At 38.5% G+C, this 27,432-nt stretch overlaps 1 protein-coding gene across 17 annotated transcripts in view; it reads right to left on the reverse strand.

Annotated features, from left to right (window-relative positions):
- Positions 1-27,432, reverse strand: part of ROBO2 (roundabout guidance receptor 2) — an 893,684-nt gene that overhangs the window by 356,517 nt on the left and 509,735 nt on the right. For all 17 annotated transcript variants that reach the window (XM_081952932.1, XM_081952940.1, XM_081952931.1 and 14 more), the window contains one exon: positions 4,242-4,568. In XM_081952932.1, the coding sequence (XP_081809058.1) occupies positions 4,242-4,568 (327 nt within the window). The remainder of the gene's footprint in view (positions 1-4,241; positions 4,569-27,432) is intronic.

Raw genomic sequence — 27,432 nt, forward strand, 5'->3', positions numbered from 1 at the left:
TGGAACAAAACCTTGGATATGCTAATAAAATCACTCTGAAACCTGGAAGCAAGGAAGAAATTTCTTATTGAAAGTGGGAGGGCAAAATATTTACATTTTAAAAAACAAATATAAGATTATGTTAATAGGAAATGTCAACACCATGAATAGAAAGTAATAGAAGTCTATGTTGTCAACTTCAAAACTCACAGGGATAGTGACCATAGAGATGAAATTTTAAAAAATGGCTGCTATTTGGAGATTACGACAAATCTTAAAGTACAGAGATATCACACTGCCATAAAAGTGTACATTGTCAAGGCCATAGTTTTCCCAGCTGCCAAAGCTGGTTCATCAGAATGGCTGAATGAAGAAAAATCAATTGTTTCAAATTATGGTACTAGAGTAAATGGCTGAGAACACCTTCAGACACAAATCATTACCATGTTTCCCTGAAAATAAGACAGGGTCTTATTTTCTTTTTACCCACAAAATATGGCTTGGGTCTTATTATGAGGGGAAGGTTTATTGTTTTGGGGTTGCCAGGTGGCTGCTCTCTTCCGAGTGGGCTCCCAAAGAGCCAAGCACAGCCTCAGGGCTGAGTGGCTGTGTTGAGCTGTCGCAGCAGCAAAACACAACAGCCATGAAGTGACCACGCTTACGAGCAGCCACCCAGCAAATCCCCCTTCCAGACGGGCACAGCACCATTCACTGACCTAGGGTATCGCCTAGCCGCATGAGGGCCTGTTTGCCGCTGCCCAGCTCCCGCAGTTTGGCGCCTTCAAAATGCCAGTGAAAGGCGCTCTGCATGGCTAGAGAGGGGGGTTGCGCAAGCAGCTGTTCCGCTCCTGCTCGCGCGCCTCCCAGTCTCACAGTGCCCTGGCCCAGCTCTCTCTGCCGAGGAAGAGCACCTCCGCTGCCGCCACCGCAGTGGGCACTCTGGGTGTACACTCTATGGTTGTACACTCTGCTGGCAGCTGGTCCACAACTATAGAATGTATACCCAGAGCGGCCACTGCCGGAAGGCACCAAGCTGCGGGAGCTGGGCGACGGTGAACAGGCGCTCATGAGGCTTGGCGATACCCCTAGGTCAGTGAATGGCGCTGTGCCTGGCTGGAAAGGGGGTTTGCCGGGTGGCTGCTCGTGAGCATGGTCGCTTCATGGCTGTTGTGTTGCGCTATTCACCATGAGGCTTTGCCCAGCTCTTTGGGAGCCCGCTCGCAAGAAAGCAGCCGCCCAGCAACCCCCTCTTCAGCTGGGCACACTGCTGCTCACCAACCTAGCGGTATCCCGAAGGCACCAAGCAACACGATCATCTTTGCCTCCCCCCTGGTTCCAGCAGTTTGGCACCTTCGGGATACCGCTAGGTTGGTGAGCGGCGCTCTGCCTGGCCAGAAGTTGGGGGTTGTCCAGGGAACTTATTTGCAGAGGAGGGCTTATATTTCTGCCCACCAGAAAAATGTGGCATGGCCTTATTATCAGGACGGTATATATCAGATGAAGTAAAAGCAAAATACCATCTGGAAGCACTAAAATGAAACAAATGTTTAAATATTTTAGATGTATAAATGTGAGGACAAGAATTACTGCACATCCTGACAGTTGGAAAACTGAAAGGCAACTGAAAAAAAGGCTGACAGAAGACTATAAATTATCAGTGATGACACAAGCATGAACTTACAAGTAATCAAAAGAACCAGTTACTGACAGACAATCCTGATTAAATGATGTCATAAATATTTTGCAGAAATTGAACTAAGTAAAATAATTATTTTACTGTATTTGAGGTTAAAAAAAAGAATGTCTAATAGCTGCTAATATTTAGGATGAAAGAAAAGAATAGACACTACTTTTATATCACTATTAAATGAAATGGAATTATTATTAACCATGACTTACATAAATATTTTAGCATTTTAGAGATGTTTTGACCCATAAAGTCACAGATTTTCTAGCTTTCAATATTTATGTATTTCTCTTTGCTCATAGCATCTCATGTAGTGAACATGGCAAATAAAAATTAATGTGACTGAACATAGAACCAACAGAACCTGTCTGAGCTATGCAGTGTAAGAAAAAAAGATGCTCCAAAGCATGTAGGGTTGTGAACATAACAGTTCTCAAGTCCTTAAAATAGCCATTATTTTTCTTAGGAATGTGCAGGAAGTGATAACAACGAAAAACAGTATCTTATGGCCCAGAAATAAGACACAAAGATAGGGTATATGGAAACTAATAGGACATATAGTGTGACATAGACAGGTGGCAAGATTTGAAGTCAGTCTTTTACCTTACTGAAGGATCAGGGTGGGAGGGACCAAGCCCACAATAGAATGAATTAGGGGCAGTCCTTGGCTGGTAAAATTCGCTTAACAATGGCTATTAGCATTACTAAGATTGTAGTCTCAAAGCGATGTCATCACATGACATCTTTATGACTGCATCCCTTAGTGACCAAAATTTTGGTCCCAATTTTGGTAGTTAAGTCAAAGATTATATGTAATGGCAAGAGTTCATAATTCTTAATACAGCCTGTTTTTCCATCTTGCAATAGTGTTGCAACACCATGTGACCCTTTGGGCTTGGATTGTTTAAAAGATTTGTTTCTTTTTTAAAAAAAAAATCAGATATAAAATTGTTTACATTGCAAATCTGAGAAAAATGTACTTTTAGAGAAAATCAATTCTTTTAACTGCTAAATAAGTGTTATTCTAAAATGATCCTATAATTTTATGAGCATTTAATTAAATTAATTGTGATTTGGTTACATACAATTTATATTTATTATTTAGATACATCTTAGAATCTAATCCTTATCATAAACTAGGTGGATGTGAATCAAAGTTAGAGATACTGGGTTGAAATAGCTGGTTTATGTTTAGAACTGTTGCCAAATTCTCAAAACATTTAAGTTTTAAAGAAATAATTCAAATGTTAATATTTCAAATAATACACAAATAATAAGACCACAAATAATATAAAAACATTTTGGAATGTTATAAAGTACTACTTTCAATTTCAGATTTCAATTTTTCTTCTCTTTTCTAAATTAATAATTAGAATATAATCATTATTTCTGTCAATATCAATTTCCTGTTCTGGAAAAGGTTAATAAATTGGAAACACACACACACATATACATATGTACATATACATATAAATATACACACATACATACACAGAAAAACACATACATACATACATACATACATACATACATACATACATACATACATACATACATAGCCAGTTAATAAATGCTCTGGTTTATTTAAACCAAAGAGTACAGTGAAAATGATCAGTTTCCTCGTGACTTCTGACCTCTGAACTACAACCTCCTTGCAGCTAAAACATTCAACACCTCATTTAATCTTTTCTCACTAGAGTAGCATAGTACTGAAAAAGGAAAGGAAAAAAATAATCTCAGGACTTCATCAATTTTTCATGAATTTTCATTTAGACCAGAGCCTCTCTTGCAGTGGTCAATAGATCAAGCTGCTATCTCAAATTTAACAGCTGGGGCTACAGCTGCTATCTCTGGTGCTACAACCAAACTCTGCCTAGATCAGAAGCAATGTCAGCCAGATTAGGACTTGTCTGTAGTCTTTCAAAGCAGGGACCTGATACATGAAATTCAAATTCTGTCTCTGTATCTTTTTCAATATATTTTTTATGATCATTTCACTTCTATTTAGCAATTTACATTTGCATAAAAAGCGTTCTAGTCCTGTTAAGGTAACAAAATATTCATAGCCAATAGTTACAGAAGCAAATGCTGTAATTTCTGTAAACCGTATCTTGAATATGGTATTATTTCATTTCAAAAAATGAAGCTAACTATAAATGCCCATTAAATACACTTGCAAAAGAAAATAAGATTATCACAAGGATATTTGATTTATTAATACAAATAGTTTATAATTATGAATAGTTCGTAATTTATTTGAAGAGTTAAAGTGACATTAAAAGCATAAAAAACATTGTTCATGAAACATTTGCTAAAACAGTAATAATTCCCACTAGCAAAATAGAATGAAATACCAAATGGTATCTTAGCATAAATGGTTATGCATGACTATAGCATTAACAAACGTATATCAATGGTCAAAACAATAAGCATACTTTCCTTTAATGGTCCCATAAACTTTATGGATAACATTAATACAGTTAGGAATGCATAGTGTAAAGTATACATTTCTCCACTATGATTCAATAACAGCAAAATATTTCATAATGTCTGGATATGGTTTAGAATTACTTACATGCTACTTCCAGAGACGCATTACGACTCACAGCTTCCCCCAAATAGTTCCTGGCAACACAAACATAACTTCCTTCATCTGGTTTACTCCTGCGTCCATGTACAATTCTTAGGAAAAATAAAGATCCACTAGGAAGCAACATGCGATGTGAACGGGGGTCATCTTTGTCAGTCTCCACACGCTCTCCATCTTTGTACCACTCAATAATGGGAGTTGGTCTTCCTTCAGCCTTGCAGTTCAAAGTTGTAGGCTCTCCTTTAGAAACAATAACATCAGATGGATGCTCTACTATTCGTGGAGGAAAGTCTTCTTGGCGAAGACGAGATCCTAATGACAAAGAAAAAATAATCAGTAAGCCATTTTTAAAACTCATAATTTTCATAAATGAAATAGTCATAGACACTCTGTATGTAAGCATGTATACTGAATTTATAAAATCATATGCACAGTCTATATAAATAAAGTTCAATTTTGCATTGAAAACTAGATCATTTTTGACCCATTACTAATTTGAATTGTTACATTTGTGGAACTATTCATTTCCTATGGAAGTGAGAAGTTGTAGAATGAATTAAGGCATTTGGGAGGCTAGAAATAATTGTTCTTTTAATAAAGATGAAGATAGTATGTGAAAAATATATTTAGAGTTATATAAACAATGGCTACTATATATCCTTCTTTCCTTAAAAGACTAATCATAAAACAGATCCTTGTACAAAAATAGGTCTACTTTACTCATCTGAAACTTTATTCGAAATAATTAATTGGCTTTAAAACATTTTAGAATTTTTTTTTAAAAAAACATCTTGGATACCAATAGTCCTCCCTACCTAGGATATGGCTTGCTACTGTTAAACTATTTTCAGTTTGTACTGAAGCAATTTCATAGGAGTCTCTCCAATACAATGGTACCTCCGTACTCATCATTAACTGGCTCTGGGAAGTGTGAAGTGTACCAAAAACGATGAGTACCATTTTTCCCCCTAAAGAAATAATGTAGTGAGTCACAAGGCAGCCGACATCAACAAGTTGTAGCTTGTGTGTTGAGTACCAAATAAAAAATGAGTACTGGGACAAAATTTTCACATCAAAATGTGTTGAGTATCAAATTGGATTAATTTCAAAGCAGTTGAGTACCAACATATTACTGTATAATATAATTACATGAAAACCAATGTGTTTGTAAACATGTTTTGTGTGTGTCCATGTGTCATTCAGAGTTGAGATTAGCAGTGTGTTTGCTAGCTTATATCTACCATTTAATAAAGGGGGAAAATATACAATTCCTAGATTGAACACCCTTCTTTGAAGAGAGATAAGCACATTAATGTAGTGTTTTAGATAATTTCAAAATAGGGATTCCTTCCCTTACAAACTAAGCTCAAAAATATCTATTGCTATCTTGTAAGGCAATGGTCAATTTAGAAATATATAAAAAGATACCAGTATAATGCAACATAGAAATATGAAAGAAGCATATTTTCAATTAACATTTTAAATATTGCTCATAGTTACTTGCTGACTCGAGAAAAACATAATTTATTTAAAGTGTATTTAAATTTAGATCGACATTTTGTTATGAACCAACTGACTGTCCACATTCATAATTGAAAAGAAGAAAGTTTATAAGCCTTACTGCAGTTGTATGGATTTTAAAAAAAAACATCATTCTGTATATTTGCTGCATGGAATTTTACAAATAAATGAAGGCTTTAAAAAAACATTTTTTACTGAAAAAATAAAATAAAATTGAAATAATGTTTAAACATTTTGTATAAACTTGTCACTTAGCCTGATTATTCAATGTGAACTACATGCACCAAAAAACTTCAAAGTCCAGAATGCAGTGATTTGAGCAATGACGGCTTGTCTTAGTGTACTCCATTTTATCTGTTTTGTAAGCTGCACTGGTTGCCAATGTGCTTCACAGTACAATTCAAGTTACTGTTTATTAAAGCTCTACCTGGTAAAGGATTTAGTTATTTGAGGGACTGACTGTTTTCTACAGTTCGTGCCCACTAGGTGCCCATGATTAAAAAACATAGTATTTTGGGACTTGGGAAATTTGTCTTCTTTACAATGGTACTTGCTCTTTGAAATAAGGTGCTCATGAAATCTTATGGCTCCCATCCTAATATCAGTTTGGAACACCTTGAAAAACAGTCCCGAATGGGTGAATGGGCCACCCTTGTTTGTGATGTTGTATATTTTGATTGTTGTCTGGATTGGTGGCTGGTAATTATTTTGGGTTTTTTTCTGAATAAGTTTTTTATTGAACTTATTTATTATTAATAATAATAATAACTCCAATAAAGAATATATTATATATTAAAAATAATAATTATTTAATAATAATAATAACCTATTATTCTTTATCCCCTTCATGGATTACTGCCTTCTTATGGCAAAGTTAACATTTCTTCCAATAAAAAAGTGTTACTTATTATTACTATCATTGTTCAATATAATGCATTACCAACAAATGTATTTCAATCATCAACCAATAAAGATATTTAATTATATTCTGCCCTCCTGTCAGAATGCTTTATTAATGTTTTAGATTTAGATTCATTTGTTTGCTTAATCACATAACTGAAACTTATACCTATATACTGTACTTACCTAAAAATCAAATATCCTATTAAATTCCTAATGCTATTCAATATCCTATTAAATCAGCAGGACTTACTTCTGAATAAATATTTACAGGATGCTATTAGTCAACAAATTCCAAATAATCAATGTATGTAGAAAAGTTGGATTGGTCTGATTTCTGCATACAACTGTGCAAACATATGTTTTTTAACAAGAGCTGCTTAAAATATAAATTGTAAAATATATTTATTTATTTATGTAATTAAACCGTATTACTTTTACATACAGCATGATTGTAATGACGTTGTCAAGGTTCCAAATAGCATCCAAAATAAAATAAGAATCCGAGGCAAGAGATTCCTCTAAGTTCCAATTTATTAAAAGAGCCATGTTGGCAAATCTGAGAAAACCTGAATCTGAAAGCTTCCAGGTTTTCCCACCCAGTTGAAAGTTCAAGATCCTGCCCCAACATCCACAAGTTCATCACAGGGTCCAATTTTTCACTGCCACAAAGACAGACTCCTCCCATCCAGATCTGGCCAGGTGCAGAGACAAAGTCGATCTTGTCAGGGGAAAAAAAATGCCCTGGGAAATCTGAGATCAATGGACCATGGCTGATTCCCTTCCGCATATCTTTTGAGATATTGAGAAAAAAATAAAAGTCTTTTAAAATATTCTAATTAATAAACAAACTTTAATAATAAAATAATAAAAGTAAATGAAACAGAAATAACTAATTGGTTACATTTTGATAATGAAAGCTACGTCTGCCAAAGTTGGCTGCCGAACAAAGAAGAGAGGAATTTTGGAATGTGTAACGCGTGCGCAATAAATCACTTTCAGATAACATTTTGTTTTATGACCTGCGCAATAAAGCTTTCTTAGTTTAACTCTTGAGTGTCAATTCAGACAGTTCAGGCCTAGCAAACTTTTTAACATCGTGACAGATCTTGACTTTCAGAGAAGAATGTTATTATGGCTACACATCACCCAACTCCACATAACCCCCTCTCCCAGCTTGCAGGTCTGACAGACATCCTCTTAGAATTTTACATCTAATAAAACATAAGCATATACTAAATGCTAAAGCTGTGGCATTATAGGCAAACCACCTTTAACAAATTTAACACATTTCATGTTTCTCAGAAGTAAATGTAATTGTATATTTCATGAATAAATAAATGATGATACCATTGTACAGCAAATGACAGTTCAATTTCATAGGAAAGGACAAAAGTCAGTCATTTGTTTTTAAACAATATTTTATACTAGCAAATGGAAATGTTACCTAAATTACAAACATGTACTGTATATCTCAAAACACCATATTCACTACTTATTGACTCTGATATCATGAACTATATGAAAAATCTCCCTTTTGTTGGTATTATATTCACGGTAACCGTGGCTTAGATAAAATCTCTATTTCTACATTTATTCTGGAACCTATTCAAATTTTCCTATATCAGAGACTTTTCTTTCTATAATTTCTTCCATTTCTCCATTCGTGTAAATATAATGATGTGTTATTGCTGGACTGTAGTTGTCAGTTTTCCAACACTCTCTTGCATCAAGATTACATAGAATTTCCTTTTCTTAATGATAGAGAGCACATTACTAATTCTGCCAATATTTAGCGCTAATTTAGACAGTATGTGTAAGCACTGATATTTCTTCCTACTTCATTCAGTCTATCAAGAATGGTAGTTATAAACAATGTTTTTTGTAATACGGTGAATAAAAATTTGATGGAACTAGTTCTGTGTCTCATTGGAGTTATTAATAAACATTCCAGCAACAAATTTCATTTCATTAAGCAAAACAATGTATTTCTATAACTTTCTGGTTTTGTATAGCTAACTAAACAGAACAGGTAGAGACTCCAACAGATAGTTAGGACTGCAGAAAAAGCAATTGCAACCAGCTTGCTTTCTATTGAAGACATGTATACTGTGAAGACCAGAAGGAAGGCTAAGAAATAACTAAGATCCCTCACATCCTGCACATAAATTGTTAGAGCTCATTAGGACACCACAGGACACCACTATAGTGCATTGCATGCCAAAACAAATAGACATAGGGACAATTTTCTTCCTTGTGCCATCACTTTGCTGAATATCTAATTCTTACACAACTGTCTTATGTCTGAATGTATTCAACTATGCTGTACGGCTGTAATATTATTATCCTTCTCATCCAGTGGTGGGTTTCAAAATTTTTTAGAACCTATTCTGTAGGTGTGGCTGTTTTGTGGGAGTGGCTTGGCGGTCATGTGACCAGGTGGGAGTGGCTTGGCAGCCATGTGACTGGGTGGGGGTGGCCAACTTGGAAAATGTGGTGAAACTCATTTAACAACGCTCTTGCTTAGCAACCAAAATTTTGGGCTAAATTGTGGTTATAAGTTCCCCTCCTTCCTTCTCTTTGATAAGTGCTCCATTTTCAAGCTGCTTGTCAAAGAGGAGGAAGGGGCAGAGAGAGGCTTTTCAGGAGCCCAGAGCAGTGCTGAAGCCCAATCCAGCATGGGCTCCTGCTCCTTCCTTCTTTTTGAGAAGAGTTCCATTTTCAAGCTGCTTGGGAAAGAGGAGAAGGGCAGAGGGAGGCTTTTCAGGAGCCTAGAGCAGCGCGTTCCGGTACTGGGCCTCTGGAAGAACGGGTACTAGGAGGCACGCTAAAAACAGGGGCGTACCAGCTGAAACCTACCCCTTTTCTCATTTCTTCTACTACCCTCTCTTCTTAGTATCATTTTTATGATTATTATTACTCTGTTTCTTGCATGTACACTGAGAGCTTCTGCACCGGATTTAAATTCATTGTATGTCTAATCACATCTGGCCTAATAATATATTCTATTCTATTCATTAAAGTTCATTAAAGACTGAAAATAGTTTCACATAAAATGTCTATTTTTTGGAACTTTAGTATTTTTTGTGGGCCGCTAGCGGAATATATTTCACAATCATTTTTATTCTTTATGTAGTCATTAATACACAGCAAAATTTCACAACCAGATGTGATGTTTGTGATGCTTTAGTGTGCCATTTTGTGCAGTGTAGGCAGTGTGTGATTTAAAAAAAAATCATTTTGTTCATCTACAATGAGAAACTAATGAGAGGTGTTAAGAATTCAAGTAGTCTACAAGTTATTTAATTATTAAATTTTACATGGTAAATCTGTGAATGAGTTCTAAAAGCAACAGTACATAAGTGAAAGGAATATACCTGAAAAATATATGTAACTATTTCAGATCATAAATGTTAACTGACCAGTCATTTTCAGTAAACATAATGTATTTTGTTACACACACACACACACACGTATGTATGTATGTATGTATGTATGTATGTATGTATGTATGTATGTATTTGTGTTACAACCCCTGGTATGCCTAAATATGGGAGGAAGGTCACTACTCCCTCTTTCTGTCCTTCGGCTCATCACAGAAGACCATGCAGGCAGAAAACCATATTTTTATTTTTAATGTTGCCTTTTTATATTTGTGTTGTATTTGTACTGATAAATAAATAAAGGGAGACTAGTATAGATCTATTTCGAGCTAATTAGCTCTCATCAGCTAGCTATACCCTTACTGGGTTTTGAACCTGGGCTGTATTATATCTTAGGCAGGAGTCTTAGCCACTGAGCCACAGGCTCGCCTCCTTATCAGTTGAGCCAGGGAAATAGGTATGTATTTGTGTTACAACCCCTGGTATGCCTAAATATGGGAGGAAGGTCACTGCTCCCTCTTTCTGTCCTTCGGCTCATCACAGAAGACCATGCAGGCAGAAAACCATATTTTTATTTTTAATGTTGCCTTTTTATATTTGTGTTGTATTTGTACTGATAAATAAATAAAGGGAGACTAGTGTAGATCTAATTAGCTCGAAATAGATCTATACTAGTCTCCCTTTATTTGATGCTTTATTTTGGCTTCCTATATTGAGCAGGGAATGATGTTGTTAGCCTAAATGTAGCCTTTCAATTTTATGAGTCTTTGTATTGGTGGGGAGAAACCCAAATATTTTAGGAATGCATTCCTCTAACATATTGCATATATTAAAGTACTTTGGAAATACGTATGAGTTTTAATTTTTTTGGAATATTTTTTCTTTTTTCTGTATGCTTGGGTTTTTAATTTTAGAAGTGAATTTATATGCTGCCCAAGGTTGCCTTATAAATTTAATAAAAAGTGAAGTAAAGGAGCGTTGGCTTACCTGAACAGATGTTTTCTGTGCACTGTGGAAGAGTCAAAGCATGAGTTAAATTCTGTCTATCTGCCCAAGGACTGAATTGGAATTTCTTTGGCCACGCCTCTAATTTTGTACAGGGTCCAGTTTTCCAATAAAGACGTGGTCCTGTCGAAGACATAGTCCTATGTCACACTCTGGCATCCCTGGATATTTGCTCCAAGAAAGGTAAGGAGACCCCAGGGCAGGGCTGGATTCTCCCAGAGCACCCAGAGAATGACCATTGAGAAAAGCCAACACTCCTTCTCCCGTGCGCTGCTTGGAGAGTCCAAGCATGGGACATACCCAAGCTAGATGTTACTAGGGTGGGACACAGGTAAGTTGAGGGTCTCCCCACTGGAATGATCCCCTTGCAGTACTCGTCTCCCAAACAATGCCTCTATAGAAGTGCATTTGTCCAGTTTGTAATTCCTGACAAAGGATGAAGGGGACGCCCAAGTAGCCACTCTGCAAATCTCTTCAATTGAAGCTTGCATTGCCCAGGCAGCCATGGTAGCAGCACTCCTGGTGGAGTGTGTAGTTATGTGGCCCGGGACCGGTCTGGCCTGGTGTTCATAGGCCAGAGCAATACAAGCCTTTAACCAATGCCCTATGGTTGAAGGGGTTAGCTTGTGACCCATAGAGGCCAGTTGAAAGGAGATGAAAAATGATTCAGATCGTCAAAGGGAGGCAGTCCACTTAATATATCTCCGAAGAGTACTCTGGACAACAAGAGTATGCCAGCCTTGTTCCCTGGGATGCCTGGGCCTTGGGCAAAAGTCCAGTAAGACCACCTCCTGGGCCCTGTGGAACCAGGAGTTGACTTTCAGGATTAAAGAAGGGTCCAATCATAGAATGACCCTGTCAGGGTGGAAGATGCACAAGTCCTCCCTGATTGACAGTGCTGCCATCTCCGAAATTCTCCTGGCCGATGCAATGGCTATGAGAAAGGCAATCTTAAAGGTCAAATGTCGAAGGCTAGATGATCTTAGCGCCTCAAATGGGGCACAAGTGAGCGCTTGCAACACCATGGACAGCTCCCAGGACGGGTAACGATAAATGACCACAGGTTGTAGATTCATGGCCCCTTTCAGAAAACTATGTACCTTGGGGTGCTGATTGAGTGTCTGTTGAGTGTCATCTGCCAGAATCATAATGCTGCTACTTGCCGCTGGAGGGTGTTGGAAGACAGCCTTCTATCAAGACCTTCCTGCAGGAAGTCCAGGACCTGTGGGATTGAAGTTGCGATGGAATCGATGTGCTTCTTGGAACACCACTTGGAAAAGGCAGATCAGGTCACATCATATATTCTATACAATACAATAGTAGAGTTGGAAGGGACCTTGGAGGTCTTCTAGTCCAACCACCTGCCTAGGCAGGAAACCCTATACCGTTCCAGACAAATGGCTATCCAACATCTTCTTAAAGACTTCAAGTGTTGGGGCATTCACAACTTCTGGAGACAAACTGTTCCACTGATTAATTGTTCTAACTGTCAGGAAGTTTCTCTTCAGTTCTAAGTTGCTTCTCTCCTTGGTTAGTTTCCACCCATTGCTTCTTGTTCTGTGCTCAGGTGCCTTGGAGAATAGCTTGACTCCCTCTTCTTTGTGGCAACCCCTGAGATATTGGAACACTGCTATCATGTCTCCCCTAGTCCTTCTTTCTCTTAAGCTAGACATACCTAGTTCCTGCAACCGTTCTTCATATGTTTTAGTCTCCAGTCCCCTAATCATCTTTGTTGCTCTTCTCTGCACTCTTTCTAGAGTCTCCACATCTTTTTTACATCATGGCGACCAGAACTGAATGCAGTATTCCAAGTGTGGCCTTACCAAGGCATTATAAAGTGGTATTAACACTTCACGTGATCTTGATTCTATCCCTCTGTTGATGCAGCCTAGAACTGTGTTGGCTTTTTTGGCAGCTGCTGCACACTGATTCTGATGGTCATGGGTCATCTGGAGGCTTGAATGGTTTGAATGACTTCATTAGAGAAGATGTCTGTCTTCAGGAGGTCCCTCTCAAGTGCCAGACGGTCAACTGGAGCCACTGGGGCTCCAGATGGAGGAAGACTCCATGGCTGAGAGAGACCTTGTCCTGGGGAATTCTCCAGGGCTTGGTGATGGATAGGCTGACAAGGTGGGCAAACCAGGGCTGTCTGGGCCAATGGGGAGTGACCAGGAGAACCTCCGCCTCCTCTGCCAGGATTTTTCTGATTACTCTGGGGATGAGAGGGAGCGGCAGAAACACATACAAGAGATATCGAGGCCAGAGGCAATGGAGGGCATTGACACCCTCTGAGGTGACAAGAACAAGGAAAAGAATCTAGGAAGGTGGGCGTTCTCTGGACGGGCAAAGAGGTTGACTACAGGCTGGCTAAACCTCAGCAACAGTTGGTGAAAGTAGTCCGGCTACAGACACCACTCTGAATGATCGAAGGTGGTCCTGCTCAGTCAATCCGCCTATACATTGTTCATCACGGAGATGTGCTCCACTCGTATGAACCCAATGTCTTTCTCTGCCAACCTTCCCAGAGTCTCCGCCATGAGGGACCTGGACCGGGTGGCCCCTTGATGGTTGATATGTGCCTTTGTTGCCACATTGACCATCAATATCAATACATGTCAGCCCGGTATCTCCCTTCGGAAATGGTGAAGGGCTAATCATGCTGCCCTCAGCTACAGCCAATTGATATTGTGTGACAGCTCTTCTGGGAACCACCTGCCTTGTGCTATCAGGTTCTGCAGGTGGGTGCCCCAGCTGAACAGGCTAGTGTCTGATGTAACGGTCAGGCCAATGTAATGGTCAGGGTTCCTGGAAGAGGCTGCTGCCCTTCGTCATGGATGGAGATTGCTACCAGCAGAGGGATCGCAGAACCTTCAGTGGGACACAACCCTTGGCTGAGGAGTTGCTGGTGTCGGCCTTCTGTAGTGGCAAGAGGAACCACTGGAGCTCTCTCGCGTGCAGTCTTGCCCAAGGAACTATTGAGAGACATAAAATCATCTTTCCAAGTAATTGGGAAAGAAGAACTACGGGTACTCTTTGCAAGGACCGTACCTGCTACACAAGCGTCTTGATGATGTCAGGATGGTCTGGGGATAGAAACACTTGGCAGGATAATGTGTCAATCACTGCTCCCAAATGAAGCAGTCTGGTGGTGGGTGTCAGGTGCCTTTTCTCCAGGTTGATGAAGAACCCGTGATCTTGTAGGGTTCACATCATGATTCGTAGGTCACGTGTCACTTATAGCTGGGAGGGCGACTGGATGAGGATGTCATCCAGGTAGCATTGGAGTCTCACTAGACACGACCTAAGGTAAGTTGCTACTGCCGACAGTAACTTGGTGAAGGTTCTGTGAGGTGATGACAAGCCGAACGGCAGGGCTCTGTATTGGTAATAATGCCCTGTGAAGTAGAACTTCAGGAACCTTCTGTGTGATGGTCGAATCGGAACATGGAGGTATGATTCTTGTAGATCAATAGATATTAAGAGGTCCCCTTTTCAGATGCAGCCCGGGATCGATTGAAGGGATTGCATCTTGAAGCGTTTACATGCCAGATGGATAGTGAGCATTTTTAGATCTAAAATTATTCTCCATCCCCACCCACCCCAAGTTCTTTGGTACTAGAAAGAGGATAGAGTAGAATCCCTTGCCTTCCTGCCATAGGGGGACTGGCTCTATGGCCTTGATCTCCATTACATGGTGAATTTCACTTTCTATGAGACCATTCTTGGAGGGGCAGGCAGGGATGGGGCAACAAATTAAATGTTGTGGGGGGGAGGAGATGAAGTCCAAAGTAAGACACAACTTTATGGTTTGTAAGACCCACATGTCTGTGGTGATCAACTCCCATTGGGCAGCAAAGATTTGTAACTGCCCTCCAATGGGAGGAGTCAGTTGGTGGTCACTTATTCTGATGGAAGGGTCTGGGGTTAGACCCTTCCCAAAATGGCTGCCTAGAGAATGGCTGTTGTCTGCCCCTATCACAAAACGACTGCCTGTCCTGTAGGCTGTCAGCCCACTGAGGGTAGGAACGCTGGAAGGAAGAGGTACTGGGATTTGTCTCAGGTGCTCAAAATGACTGCCTACGGAAGTATGACGGGGATCTGTGATCTGCTCTCTGGAACATGTAGGGCAAAACCTTCCTCTTGTCCTTGTTTTAGACAAGAGTTGGGTCAAGGGAGTCCTCAAAAAGGTTACCTCCCTTAAAGGGAGCAGAGCCAGTTTTCATTTAGACTTCATGTCCATGTGCCAATGGCAAAGCCAAAGAAGGTGATGCGAAGTAACGTTAGAAACCAGGGTCCTGGATGCAAACTTGGCAGCATTAAGTATAGTGTCTGCCAAGTATTCTGCTGCTGCCACCAGCTTATTGACATCCTGGCGTAATCTGGTGTCATTGGGGTGCAATCTAGTCTGCAATTGGCGATGCCAGAGGGGGGAGGTCCTATTGAAAAAGGAGGCGAATGTGGCCACCTTGATGGCTCATGCTGCTGCCTGATGTGTCTTATGGCAAGCTTTTAAGGTCCTTTTGTCTTCCATCTTGAGACCCTCCAAAAGGTCTGGGGGAAGAACTAAAGATGAAGTCAGGGATGCCACAGGGTTATCCACAAGGGGAAGCTTCAGAAGTTCCTCTAAACTGGGATCAACAGTATAGAGCTTCTTATTGCTGCCACTGGGTGTTGCTAAGGCCCCGGGTTGCGCCTGTTGACCCTGAACCATGTCGATGAATAGCTTGGGCAAAGGATGATTTTCTGTGCATGATCAAGTTCATTAAACAGAGTCCCACTTTCCATGGCATCCTGCTCCGGAGGAGCCATAACCCCCATGTGAGTGGTGGCCTTAGTCTTGTACAAAATAGACTTAAACAAGGTAGGCTTAAAAAGATCTGTGAAGACAGGTTTGTCAGGGGCAAGGCCTTTGTCCTCACACAAGTCTTGGTCAGCCAGGTCCTCCTCACCCCAAACAAATTCTTCACTGCCTAGGGAGGTAGGAGGCAAAGAGGGACCCTGTGTGAGTATCCTGTCACTGGGGCCCTGTGTTGAGGGCGGAAGAAGAGCTAACCTGGCCCCACCGCAGTGGGAGCGATTGAGAGCTCCGGGGATGAATGCCTGGGTGAGATAGGTGGCTCCCTTTCTGTCTCTGTAGAACAAGCAAAAATGTCTACTAAGGGAGGGGACTGGCTACCCGGGGACCCCTGAGGCATCATCTGGGACAGATCTTGTTGGTCCTCCTCACTAACAGAGGGGAAGATCCAAATGCTCAGGGTCCTGGTGCTCTGGGGTCTCTAGTTGGCAGTCTAGCTGGGCCTGTGCCATGGTCTGATGATGAGCCTTGGCAAACTGCTTTTCTAATGCCTTTTGGTGCCTAAGTGCCTCCCTATCCTGCCCCTTGGTCTGTTTTTTTGCCATAGGGGCATTGTGTTCTGACTCTTCTCAGAGCCTCCATCGCAGACCTACCCATCTTCTCAGGACAGGGTCTACTCTGCAGACTGATAGAATGGCCTGCATGCTCAATCTCGTCCAGAGGGCTGTGTTCCGCCATACTTCAGAGAGTTAGATGACCAGGAGCCTTCTCTATTCAGGAAAAAATGGCCACCAACAGTCACTAGAGAGGAGGTCTGATTTCCACTCACCAAAAAGTTGCAAATGTGGAATGCGCAAGCGGCACGAGCCTGCATGGGTCCTGCACCCAGATTAGGTAAGGAATCTGGCTGGTCTCGGTAAGCAGAAAAATGGCACGAACCAGAAGTGGTTTGGAAGCACTGAGGCAAATCAGGAAAAAATAACGTGGAGGACCAAGCCTGGTCAAAAACTCTGAAGCAGTTGTAGTATAGATCCCAGGTGATGGAGATCCAGCCAGCGACCTGGACAAGATCAAGCTACCACCAGCGGCGATCTGCACTGGAGCCAGGCAGCAAAAAGCAGGGGAATCCAGAATTCAAAATAGCCACACATGGCTGGCCCTAGGAGGAAACGACGCCACTGCACTTCAGAGAGGAAAAAAAAATATCCGGTCTCCCATGGGCCGCGCTAGATGGAAAATGGCTGCCCACGCTAGTGAGCACCACCGCTTAATTCCCAATGCCGCAGGCGTCTGAGCCAAGCCCAGAACACTGTGGCATGAAGGTAAGGGAAACCCTCAACAATGCCTGCTCCAGAAATCTCTAACTGACGAACGAAAGAGGAAAAACAAGAACCAAATGCACAAAGTTGACTCTAACACAAATAAAACAAAGCAAAACAAAACAAAACAAAAGGTCTATAAAATAAAAGAGGGTCCAAGCTTATCTGTTCAAAGACTGTTGGAGCTTCTTTGGATATGTCCTACTGGGCTAGACTGAATTGAACCCAGTATGGAACTAGAGGCTGGCCAAAGAAATTCCAATTCAGTCCTTGGGCATATAGACAGAATTTAACTCATGCTTGGACTCTCCAAGCAGCAGAGGAGAAATATCTATTTTAGAGCTCTCCAAATCTAGTATTCATACTTCAACATACTGCTTAACGAATCGATTAGAAATAAAGTTATGCTGATGTCACTCGATCTGAGAATTAGAATGGACAAGCCAGGGGTGGCTTTTACTACCTATTCTGTGGGAGTGGCATATTTTGCAGGCCTGGCTTGGCAGTCATGTGCCTGGGTAGGTGTGGCCAACTTGATGTCACTCACCAGGAGATGTCATGGATTGGGTAAAATGTGGTGAAGCTCACTTAACAATGCTCTTGCTTAGCAACCAAAATTTTGGGCTCAATTGTAGTCATAAGTCAAGGGCTATGTCGTAGTAAACTCCTTCTTTCTGGCAATTTTCCTCTCTGTTAGAGACACCAAGATAATCCAGACAATGTAAGGTTTCCTGTTGCAGCAGGGGGGTTGGACTAGATGGCCTCTGAGTAGCCTTCTAGCCCTAAATTGCTATGCTGTTTTTCCTTCCTTCCTTCCTTCCTTCCTTCCTTCTTTCTCCCTTTCCTCTGTGGGAAGCAACCCCCCCCCCCAAAAAAAAATAACGGCTGAATGTCACTTTGCAAACCTGAGCAGCTTTTCAATTTAAAGCAGGACTCCAAAGTTTGCAGTTTAAGACTTGTGGACTTCAACTCCCAGAATTCCACAGCCAAGCATGCTCAGTTCCGATTTAAAGCAACAGCATTTTTCTCCTTTGCTAAATCTCCCAGCAGAAAAGTGAGTTTCCTTCCTTCTTTCTTTCTCTTTCTTTCTCCCTTCACTTCCCTTCCTTCCTCCCTTTCTCTCTTACTTTTTAAAGCTTTTTTTCCCCTTGCCTGAACTGAACTGGCAGGGGGAAAAACTTTTTTTAAAAAGCTTCTGATGAATCTTCTGACAGGAAAACAAGTTCGGTGGCGTGGCCAAGCCACCATTTTTACTACCGGTCCTATCCGGTACACCAGATTTTCCCTACCTCTTCTGCTACCGGACCGAATAGGGAAGAGCCCACCTCTGGGACCAGTGCACACATCCAGCATACATTTCAGAAGTCATAAATACAATATTCTCAAACAATAGCGTGTTCGTGCACAAATATTCTTTTTTTTTTTACCATAAGAAAGAACCTACCAATTGATAAAGTGATTAATATATTAACATATTAACAGTTGAATATGGGTAACAAGATTTAAATAGCATCAAGGGCAATTATTACTAGGAATTTCTATTATCTTGATTAGCTGGAAATTAAGTTAGCACATTACATAGCTACAAATCTGGAATTATGAAGAAAAAATATTGTAAAACAAAGCCTAATAAATTTCTTGGGTGCCAAAAGCAGGATTAAAATAATTTACATAAGATTAATATACATAGTTAGCACATCTAGAAAGAAATGCCTATGTCTTGGCATAATCACAAATCTTCAACATAGAAAGCCTAGGGGTGAGATTTTTTTCTCCTCTATAACTAACTTAATGAATGAAGTACTAATTAACATTATGACATTGATAAATGGAGAGAGAGATTAGAGATGTACTTGATAAGTCAGTCTTTCCCAGATGGACTGTCAAAGCCACATTAATTCTTATCTCATTGGAGCATCTGCTTCTCCCATAATCCCCTGCCCCTTGGTATAACGAACACAAACTGTTGTGACTCAATTCGATTTATATCAATCTAATTTCTTTTAATCCAATTTGTATTCCAATCTACTTCCTTCTAATCACTTAAATCTTCAGCCCCCATCTGGTAAATTTTCTCTCAAAATGTAGAGCAGATGCCTCTACAATTGTCTTCCACAGTCAGGCTAATCATGGCCTAGCTGGGGCCTACAGAATATTCTCAATTGATACGTGACTTCCACTGTTGATGTTCTTGTTATGAATACAATGTTGCATGAAGACCATTTTGCTTAATAGGCTCTCGTCATAAAATTTAAATAGGAAAATAACTGGAAACTTAAAATATGCAAGCAGAAAAAAATAAGGAAAGAGATTGTTACATAATGATTGGCTGCCATCCTAGTATTTCTTATAACTTTTATTGGAAATCACACATAAAATGGACGATACCACAAATAGCCTTCCATAAACTTGGATGACATTGCCACTAAAGTCATGAAATTACTTTGATGGCTTGTGAAGATTATGGAAAGGAAACATAATACGTTCAAATAAAAAGACACAAATGTACAATTTGTGAACCATATTTAAACAGTATAACTTTTTTTACTTTCACTTATTTCTTCAAGATTACTCGTATCTTATATTTTTCTAGATTTCTTGGAATTTGTGCCTGTTAACTATTATCTTGGTAACAGAACAGATTGGTAAGCCTACCATGATTAGCCAAAGATTTCCAATTGCAGCCACTTATATGCTAATTCACAATTAGAATCTTCCAGTTTAGGAAGAATGCAACTTTACAGAGATATTCAATTCCTATATAGGGACTTTTTACCTAAAGTGTCCATATCTTTTCAGAACACAGTTCCAAATTTCTTTAACAGGTCCAAAGATTTTATCACAGACTCATTCAAGTAACTGATAAAAAGAGCTACAGTAGGTATCATCAATACACAAATGGCACTTCATCCATTTCCTCAAATTATTTTGCTCAGTATTAAAAACCATGCTTCCCTAGCACTGTGTACATGAATTATTAATGATTTGTTTGCTTAATATGCTTCCCCTAAACTAATTTTTCATCAGCATTTGAAATACCCAGCTTTTAACCAAGTGCAGTTTAAGTTATTTGTTTTGGTTTTTTTTCACTTTTAAGTTTAAATTCTTATATTAAGCAACACATTATTCTTGTTTCCAGACCAATATGCTGATTCATTCTGTAATCTTGCTAAAAGTTTTACTGCAGTGTCACATAAGTGGATTAACAATTATTCATGTGGAAAGGTGGAATACACAGCATTCCAATAATAATTCATGGGCAGAAAATTGGCACCAACCCAGGCAACTAAAATTCATGTTGAATATTTCAGATTATTTAACACCTTACAGAATTTCTTCGGCATTTACACGTGCTTATCTCTGTACTGCACATGTGCTACAGTCTCACTTCAAGCCTTTTTTTCCAAGGTAACGTTCTTAAACTAACTACTAAGTATTTGAAAACTTACTTATAATTGAGTATCGAAGAAATTATTTTCCCCAGTTTTTAGCACATAACTTTGAGGAAAGAAAAATAAAATAATAAATAAATATGAGTATTATGCTGAAAATGGAATACTACTTTATGCACTGTATATTTACTATGGGCTAAATATATTTTTGTCCCCATCTTCTTTCTCAAAATTAACCTACTAATCCTTTTATACTAGCTCTAGTTACTGCTTGCTCGGTCTGCGTGCAGTGACAGGTGGTCTAGATTTTCTACTTAGAAATCTGGTCACCCTGTATTTGTAACACCTCTCCAGTTAGTGTCATCTGTGAATTTAATTAACATGCAGTTTACCCGCTTGTGTAGATTATTAGTGAAGATGTTAAATAAAACAGAACCCAAACAAAATCCCTGCATCAAAGCAACTGACTCTTCTTTTCCCGATTCTACACGACTCTCTAGCATTACTTTCTATTTTTAGCTTTAAACTAGGTGTTACTGTCTGGTAATACAAGAACAAAGCCAATTTGCATTAATCATTTAAGCAAAGGTTAATGGTACTTAGCATTAGATTCTGGCAGTAATAGTAGCAAGCTTATCCGTGTATTTTTTTAAAATCTAAACCAAAATAAAACATTTCTATTTTGTGACTTTTTTAATCCCACTTTTTGTTCCTATTTACCTATTGGATTATAACTTGCTACATTATTAAAATATGAAATCTAGAAAATAATTGCTTCCAAATATTTATGAAATAGTCAAGAATTAATGTGTTCTAACAGGAAGAAATATTTTTAAAATAAAAAATAAAGTTAGATTTAATAATTGTAATTGCTGCCAAACACGTTTTGAACAGGCTATTAATCTCTCCCCTTCTCCCTCCCTCCCCTCTCCTAAAGCAGATGAAATAATTTGTCAATCTAAAACAAGGTAACATTCAGAAGCAAATCAGATGCCTCTTTAATTTACTGAAGTTTAACAAGGATGAGGCTACAGTACAGTAAGATTTCGAAGACTGTTATAGCAATAGCAGTAAAAATAGTATTAGTCTTTTACTACATTTCAAAAAGGTTTGTGATGTAGATGAGTGTATATCAGGGATAAAGCTAAAATCATTCATCATCTACTTAAGACGTAAGGCAAGAACCACTACTGGCATACAACTTGCCTTTAGCAATAAAGGAGTATTTGTGTAGCTAATGATTGAAATGAGGTGTCCTTGGTACCTTCTGAGCCTTTTATTTTCTTGCAGACATTTCATTACCCAAACTAGGTAACATCATCAGTGCTAGTAAGAAGTGGGATTTACTTCAGTTTATATTCTAGCAGCTTGTACTGTCAGTGTTGGTGAGCGTGGTTTTGGAGGTTCTTTGGTTCCTTACAGTGAGCTTGTTTGGTAGTTTGGTAGATTGGGGTATTGTTTGCTTATTGATTGTTGGCCTGATATTAATCTTGATGTTAATTAATGCTCATCTGGGCGCTGACTACTGATGGAGAGATATTTTGGTCATTTTGTTCCCTTTTTGGCTTGTATATTGTCTCTTTTGCAGAGTGTGTAGACATTGTTTATGCCTATATGTCTATTGATGGCTAATTTGACAGTGTGGCTGGTTTCTAGAAATTCTCAAATAAAATTGAACTTGGATTGGTGGAGGATGGTCACAGTTTCCCTGTTGAAACTATGGATAAGTCTGTCCATATGTTGTGAAATTAAAAAGTTTGCATTATGACTTTTGACTGCTAGCTGGTGTTCATGGATATGTTCTGCCAGTCTGTAGTATCTAATGCAGTCATTACACTGTATAGTGTAGAAGCCTCCTACTTTTTTCTTCTGGGGCTGCTGGATTTTTTGGTTTGCTTAGGATTTTTTTTCAGGGCTTTAGTTGGCTTATGTGCTACACTGAGGTTATATAGTACTCTGTTGGTAGTTTCTGAGATGTTTTGATCCATGGCAGTGTTATTCTTTTTATGACTTGGCTATGCTATGTTGGACTGAGTAGCCAGGCTATATTGGGCTGAACAACCAGCCAACTTGATGAAGTTGTATGGATATCCACTTTATTGGAAGATGTTGTATAGGTACTCTGTTTCCTTTTCTTTGTTCAAGGTACTGCAGTGTTTTGTGCTCATCTAAATAAAGCTCTTACACAGCTTCTCTTGTGGGCGGTTGGATTATATTTCTTTGGTAGTAGAGCACTTTTTCAGTACACCTCTGTTTCTAGTTTGCCAACATGGTCTCTGCTAATCAGGATATCCAGGAAGGATAGTGTGTTGATGATTTCTTCTTCTCTGATACACTGGGCTCCTTTGAAGATATTGTTGATGGTTTTGTGGGTGTTCTCTAATTGGTCCACTTTTATTATGGTGTCTCTACATATCTAATCCATATTTTGGGTCATATTTGTGGAAGTGCTATAACTTCCAGATGTTACATTATGACCTTTGTTATAAGTCCTGAAAGATGTGATCCCATAAGTGCATCTTTAATTTGTTGATAAATGTGTCCATCAAATTCAAAGTAGGGTCAGTTAGGCAGAGGCTTATGAGATCCATGATTGTGGATATTTCAATTTTTGGGTATTTGGTTAAGTTGGGTGCCCTGCCCACCTAGCAGTTTGAAAGCATGCAAATGCAAGTAGAGTAATAGAAACAACTTTGGTGGGAAAGTAACAGCATTCCATGCACCTGGTCATATAGTCATGCTCATCACATGACCATGGAAAATGTCTTCAGACAATGCTGGCTCTTTCAACTAAGAAATGGAGATGAGCACCACACCCTAGGATCAGACATGACTGGATAGTGAACCCTTTACCTTTTTGCTGTGGAGCAATATAGTCATAGATTGTTTGTCTAATTCTGGGTCTATGAAGGTGAAAATGAGACCATGTTTTCATCATCTATAGTCACATCTCTGATTGTTTGGTTCTCTGATTGTTTGAAGGCACTGTAGTGAGGAGTTGATACTGTGTATGCTTTCCCTTGTGAGATACAAGGTACCTTTATGAAGAATTCTTCCCCCACCAAAATGAATTTTAATCAATGTGCAAAAGTCTGCTACTGGTCTCAGCAGCTAAATGTACATGTGTGAGGTTGGTGTGTCTCATTGATATTTTATCCTACTCTCTCTTTTTTTACTTGAAGTTGGTGCCCATCCCCCATAGAGTGTTCTTGTGAAGCCCACAATTTGCACAGCAGGTTCTGACAATATTGCCTCAGGCTTAATTTGAACCTTGGTCCTCATGTGAAAAGCCAGTTCTTTAATCCAGTCATTTTGGATTAAAGCTTCATTAAAAAATGTAGGCATTTGATTATCATGGTTATTATTAGCAGAAGAAACAAAGATATAAGACTACCCTATAAACTAAAAATTGCATATACCAGTAACATGAACTAGTTTATGTTTGATAAGCTAACCACACTTCCATGCTGAGTTATCCATAGTGGAAATCAATGTTTTATTAGATTTATATTTAAACAGCATAATATATATCTGCTTCTGGGACTCAGCTCAACTGAATTTAATGGGTCTGATTTCAGAGAAAAGATGCTAATTATCTAGACTTCCAATTCATATTAATTATACATGGCTTCAGACACATACGTGCATATGTATATGTACTTCATAAATGCAAGTATGCACTCTGCTGTTTCACAATGAAGAAATGGCTCCTGGCGTCATATGGTCATAATCAACACAAGTCAAACATGTGGATACATTTAACAACCAGGGAGGGTCATAGCTGGCCTTCAAAACCCAGGATTGCACCACTAAATAGCAGTTCTGCAATTTCTTGCCAATTTTCAGTAGGAAGCTAAAGGAAACACATATGTTAAGCCCCAGTAGGCTTAATGGAACTATGAAACTTAAAAGATCCCTACCTTAAAAAATAAGTCAAACAAAACAAGATAAAATTCTCCAGTTCCCTTTGCAGTACACAATTACATTATCATTACTCATGGCTGAATGCTTTTGTTACCAAATTTTGCTCATACTTCTTTTACATGTATTCACAAAATCTCTGAATAATTAGTACTGTGATAACATACAAACAGTAATGAAAGATAGCAATTGCAACAATTCAACTAGAAGAAAGGAAAAGAGAACTAAACTAACTTTTTCAAGCCATGGTAAGACACTTTGTTTCTTCAAAATCTTTTACAGCTAAAATAACATAATGACCAGCATATATAGTGTTCAACTGTTTGTATGACTATATATTCAAGAAATAGTGTGCAAAGAATTTTCTGGAGAAAAAAGACTGCAGTAATTTAAAAATATAAGAACTATTTCATCTACCTCCATCTAATGGCTATATTTTGTTTCATTTTAGAATTATATGAAATTTTCATTACTTAATTTGAAAACATAATAATTGTTTGTTACTGTAATTTTAATTACCATTTTCTAGATTATATAAATTTTCTTCAGAAACTAAAAAAGCTAAGCACAATAAAATAAAACCATTACTTCTCCCTATAAATTACTTCTTCAAAAATAATAATATATTTTATTACAGTGATTAACTAGTATTTTAAATAATTTTTATTAAGAGATTATAAAACTCAGATTAAGTACAATTTTTGGTGAAATTAGTAGAAATGTTCAGATTACTAAACATTAACAAATTCAAAAGATAAAATACTAGAAAAAATCTTAAAACTAATACATATACGTATGATATGCGATGACAGTGAATGAAATTTGACAACTTTCCTAGAAATATTAATTTCCACAATAAAAACACGAATAAAAAGATCAAGTCTATCATCAAAACTGGTGAGATTTATAAGTCAATAGTTATGAATATAGGGAATACATGCTGTAGAAAATATAGCAAATGAACCTGTTGGATAGATTCTCAGGTTCCTTAAAATTGCATTTATTGTTATACTTTCCTTCTTGTATTTTAGAGGACAAGACATTAAGTAGGCTACAAAAAAACTGTACAATGTGTTGGGAAGGTAATATAAAAGGTAATTTGCTGGTGTTTCGTTGGTTTCCTTTTTATAGCCTACTAGTATTGGCTGTATAATTCATCCTGCACCTGGAGAGTGAGCATTTATGTAGGTATTCATTCATTCATTCATTCATTCATTCCTTCATTCATTCATTCAAAAATGAATAAATGACAATGGGAAGCATACATGCAAAAACAGTATATGACAATGTGAGGCAGTGCAGTAGGGGTTGCTGTCTGGATTTTGAAAAAGCAGCTACAGCCAGGCATAAATGCTTCCTACACCCCATTTCTGTCATGCTTTCCTACATTCCCTCGCAATCTTCCAATCTGGTGTTCCAGCTGCCTGCAATAATTATGTCCAGTCTTTAGAAAGCAAAGTGACAAATTATTATCAAATATCCACTGTTGCATTGCAGCTTTAGCTCTTGATAATCCCATAGTTATTTTGGTTTTCTTCCTAATGTGATACGTTCTCTTTAGCCATGGCATTCCGTTCCATAAAAACTAACACAAGTAACAGTTTTCAATCTGATTTTACTGCGGAGTCCATGATAAATATTCATCATGTGATATCTTCCAATTACTTCACTTTCACTGCCTTGGATTATCACTGGATAATCACAAACTGGGATTTACCATTATTTTCTGTTCTCCAAACAGTTCTTAAAAGCCTTTAAAGTTTATGTCCTATCATGAACAAGGACATCTCAGCAGCCCCAAAGTCCAAATAAAGGTTTAAGGTTTAAGGTTTATTTGGATTTATATGCCGCCCTTCTCCAAAGGACTCAGGGCGGCGTACAACATTAAAAACACACATCACAAAAGTTTAAAAAAGATTAAACCCAATTCCAAAAAACTCCTACTGGATAGAATCCTCTTATCTTGTTACAGGAGACCTCATGCATGGCATCAGCTTCTAGGCTGAATTTACCCAAATGCAACAATGAATTATAAATGCCAAGTTCTTCCCTTTATAGGTTGCTTTCTTTAACAAATACTAGTTCACATTACTGGGAAAATATCTTTCTCAACCCACTTGGGAACCTGGGTCTTATACTAATAGATAATTCTGATACCAAACCTGGCAATAACAGTAAGACTTTCTTATTTTAATAGCCATATTTTTCCCCATAGGGGCCATCCTAGAGGTCAACTGCACCACTCTAAGGATCAGGGTATCACACAGCAGGCTGATATCTGTTATGAATTGCCAAAAGACTTAGGCTTTGTTTACTAAATGCAATAGCAGGTGGTGACCTTAATGGTGAGCTTACCTACTGGTGGGACCCAAGGATCTTGTAAAATCAATTATGTCCTAACCTCACACAAGTTTTCCCATCTAGTGTTTTCATTTAAGGTTGAACTATGGCCAGATAGCAACCATTCACTGCTATTATTTCACCAGGGTCTTAGTTCTCACCTGACTTTCCTTACCAATTTCACCCAGGTCATGGATAATGATGCAGATATAGTCACTTCTAGAATTAAGATAGTCGTCAAGAATAAACCAATCCTTTTTTTTTACCTCAGTCCAATCTTCAAATTATACAGGTCTTCATTCACAGTTCAAAATCTCCAGAGGCTTATGCTAGATAGAATGCTATATTAAAATCACAGGGTATACCATTGATCTATGAGCGAACCCTAGAATCATAGGAGAAACACAAGAACTACACAAGACTGCAAGCAAGTGACAGCTTTCAAATGTTACAAATACAACAGCCATCACAGCATTGGGAATTGACTATTAATTCTCAAAAGAAGATATAAAAATGGAATAAAAAAAGAAAAAACACTGATACATTCCATTTAAGAATGACTTTGTCAAGCTATGAGGAATAAATATGCCACTTTTCTGA

Source organism: Natrix helvetica (genome assembly GCF_964273705.1).
Source record: "Natrix helvetica genome assembly, chromosome: 4".
Lineage (NCBI taxonomy): Eukaryota > Metazoa > Chordata > Lepidosauria > Squamata > Natricidae > Natrix > Natrix helvetica.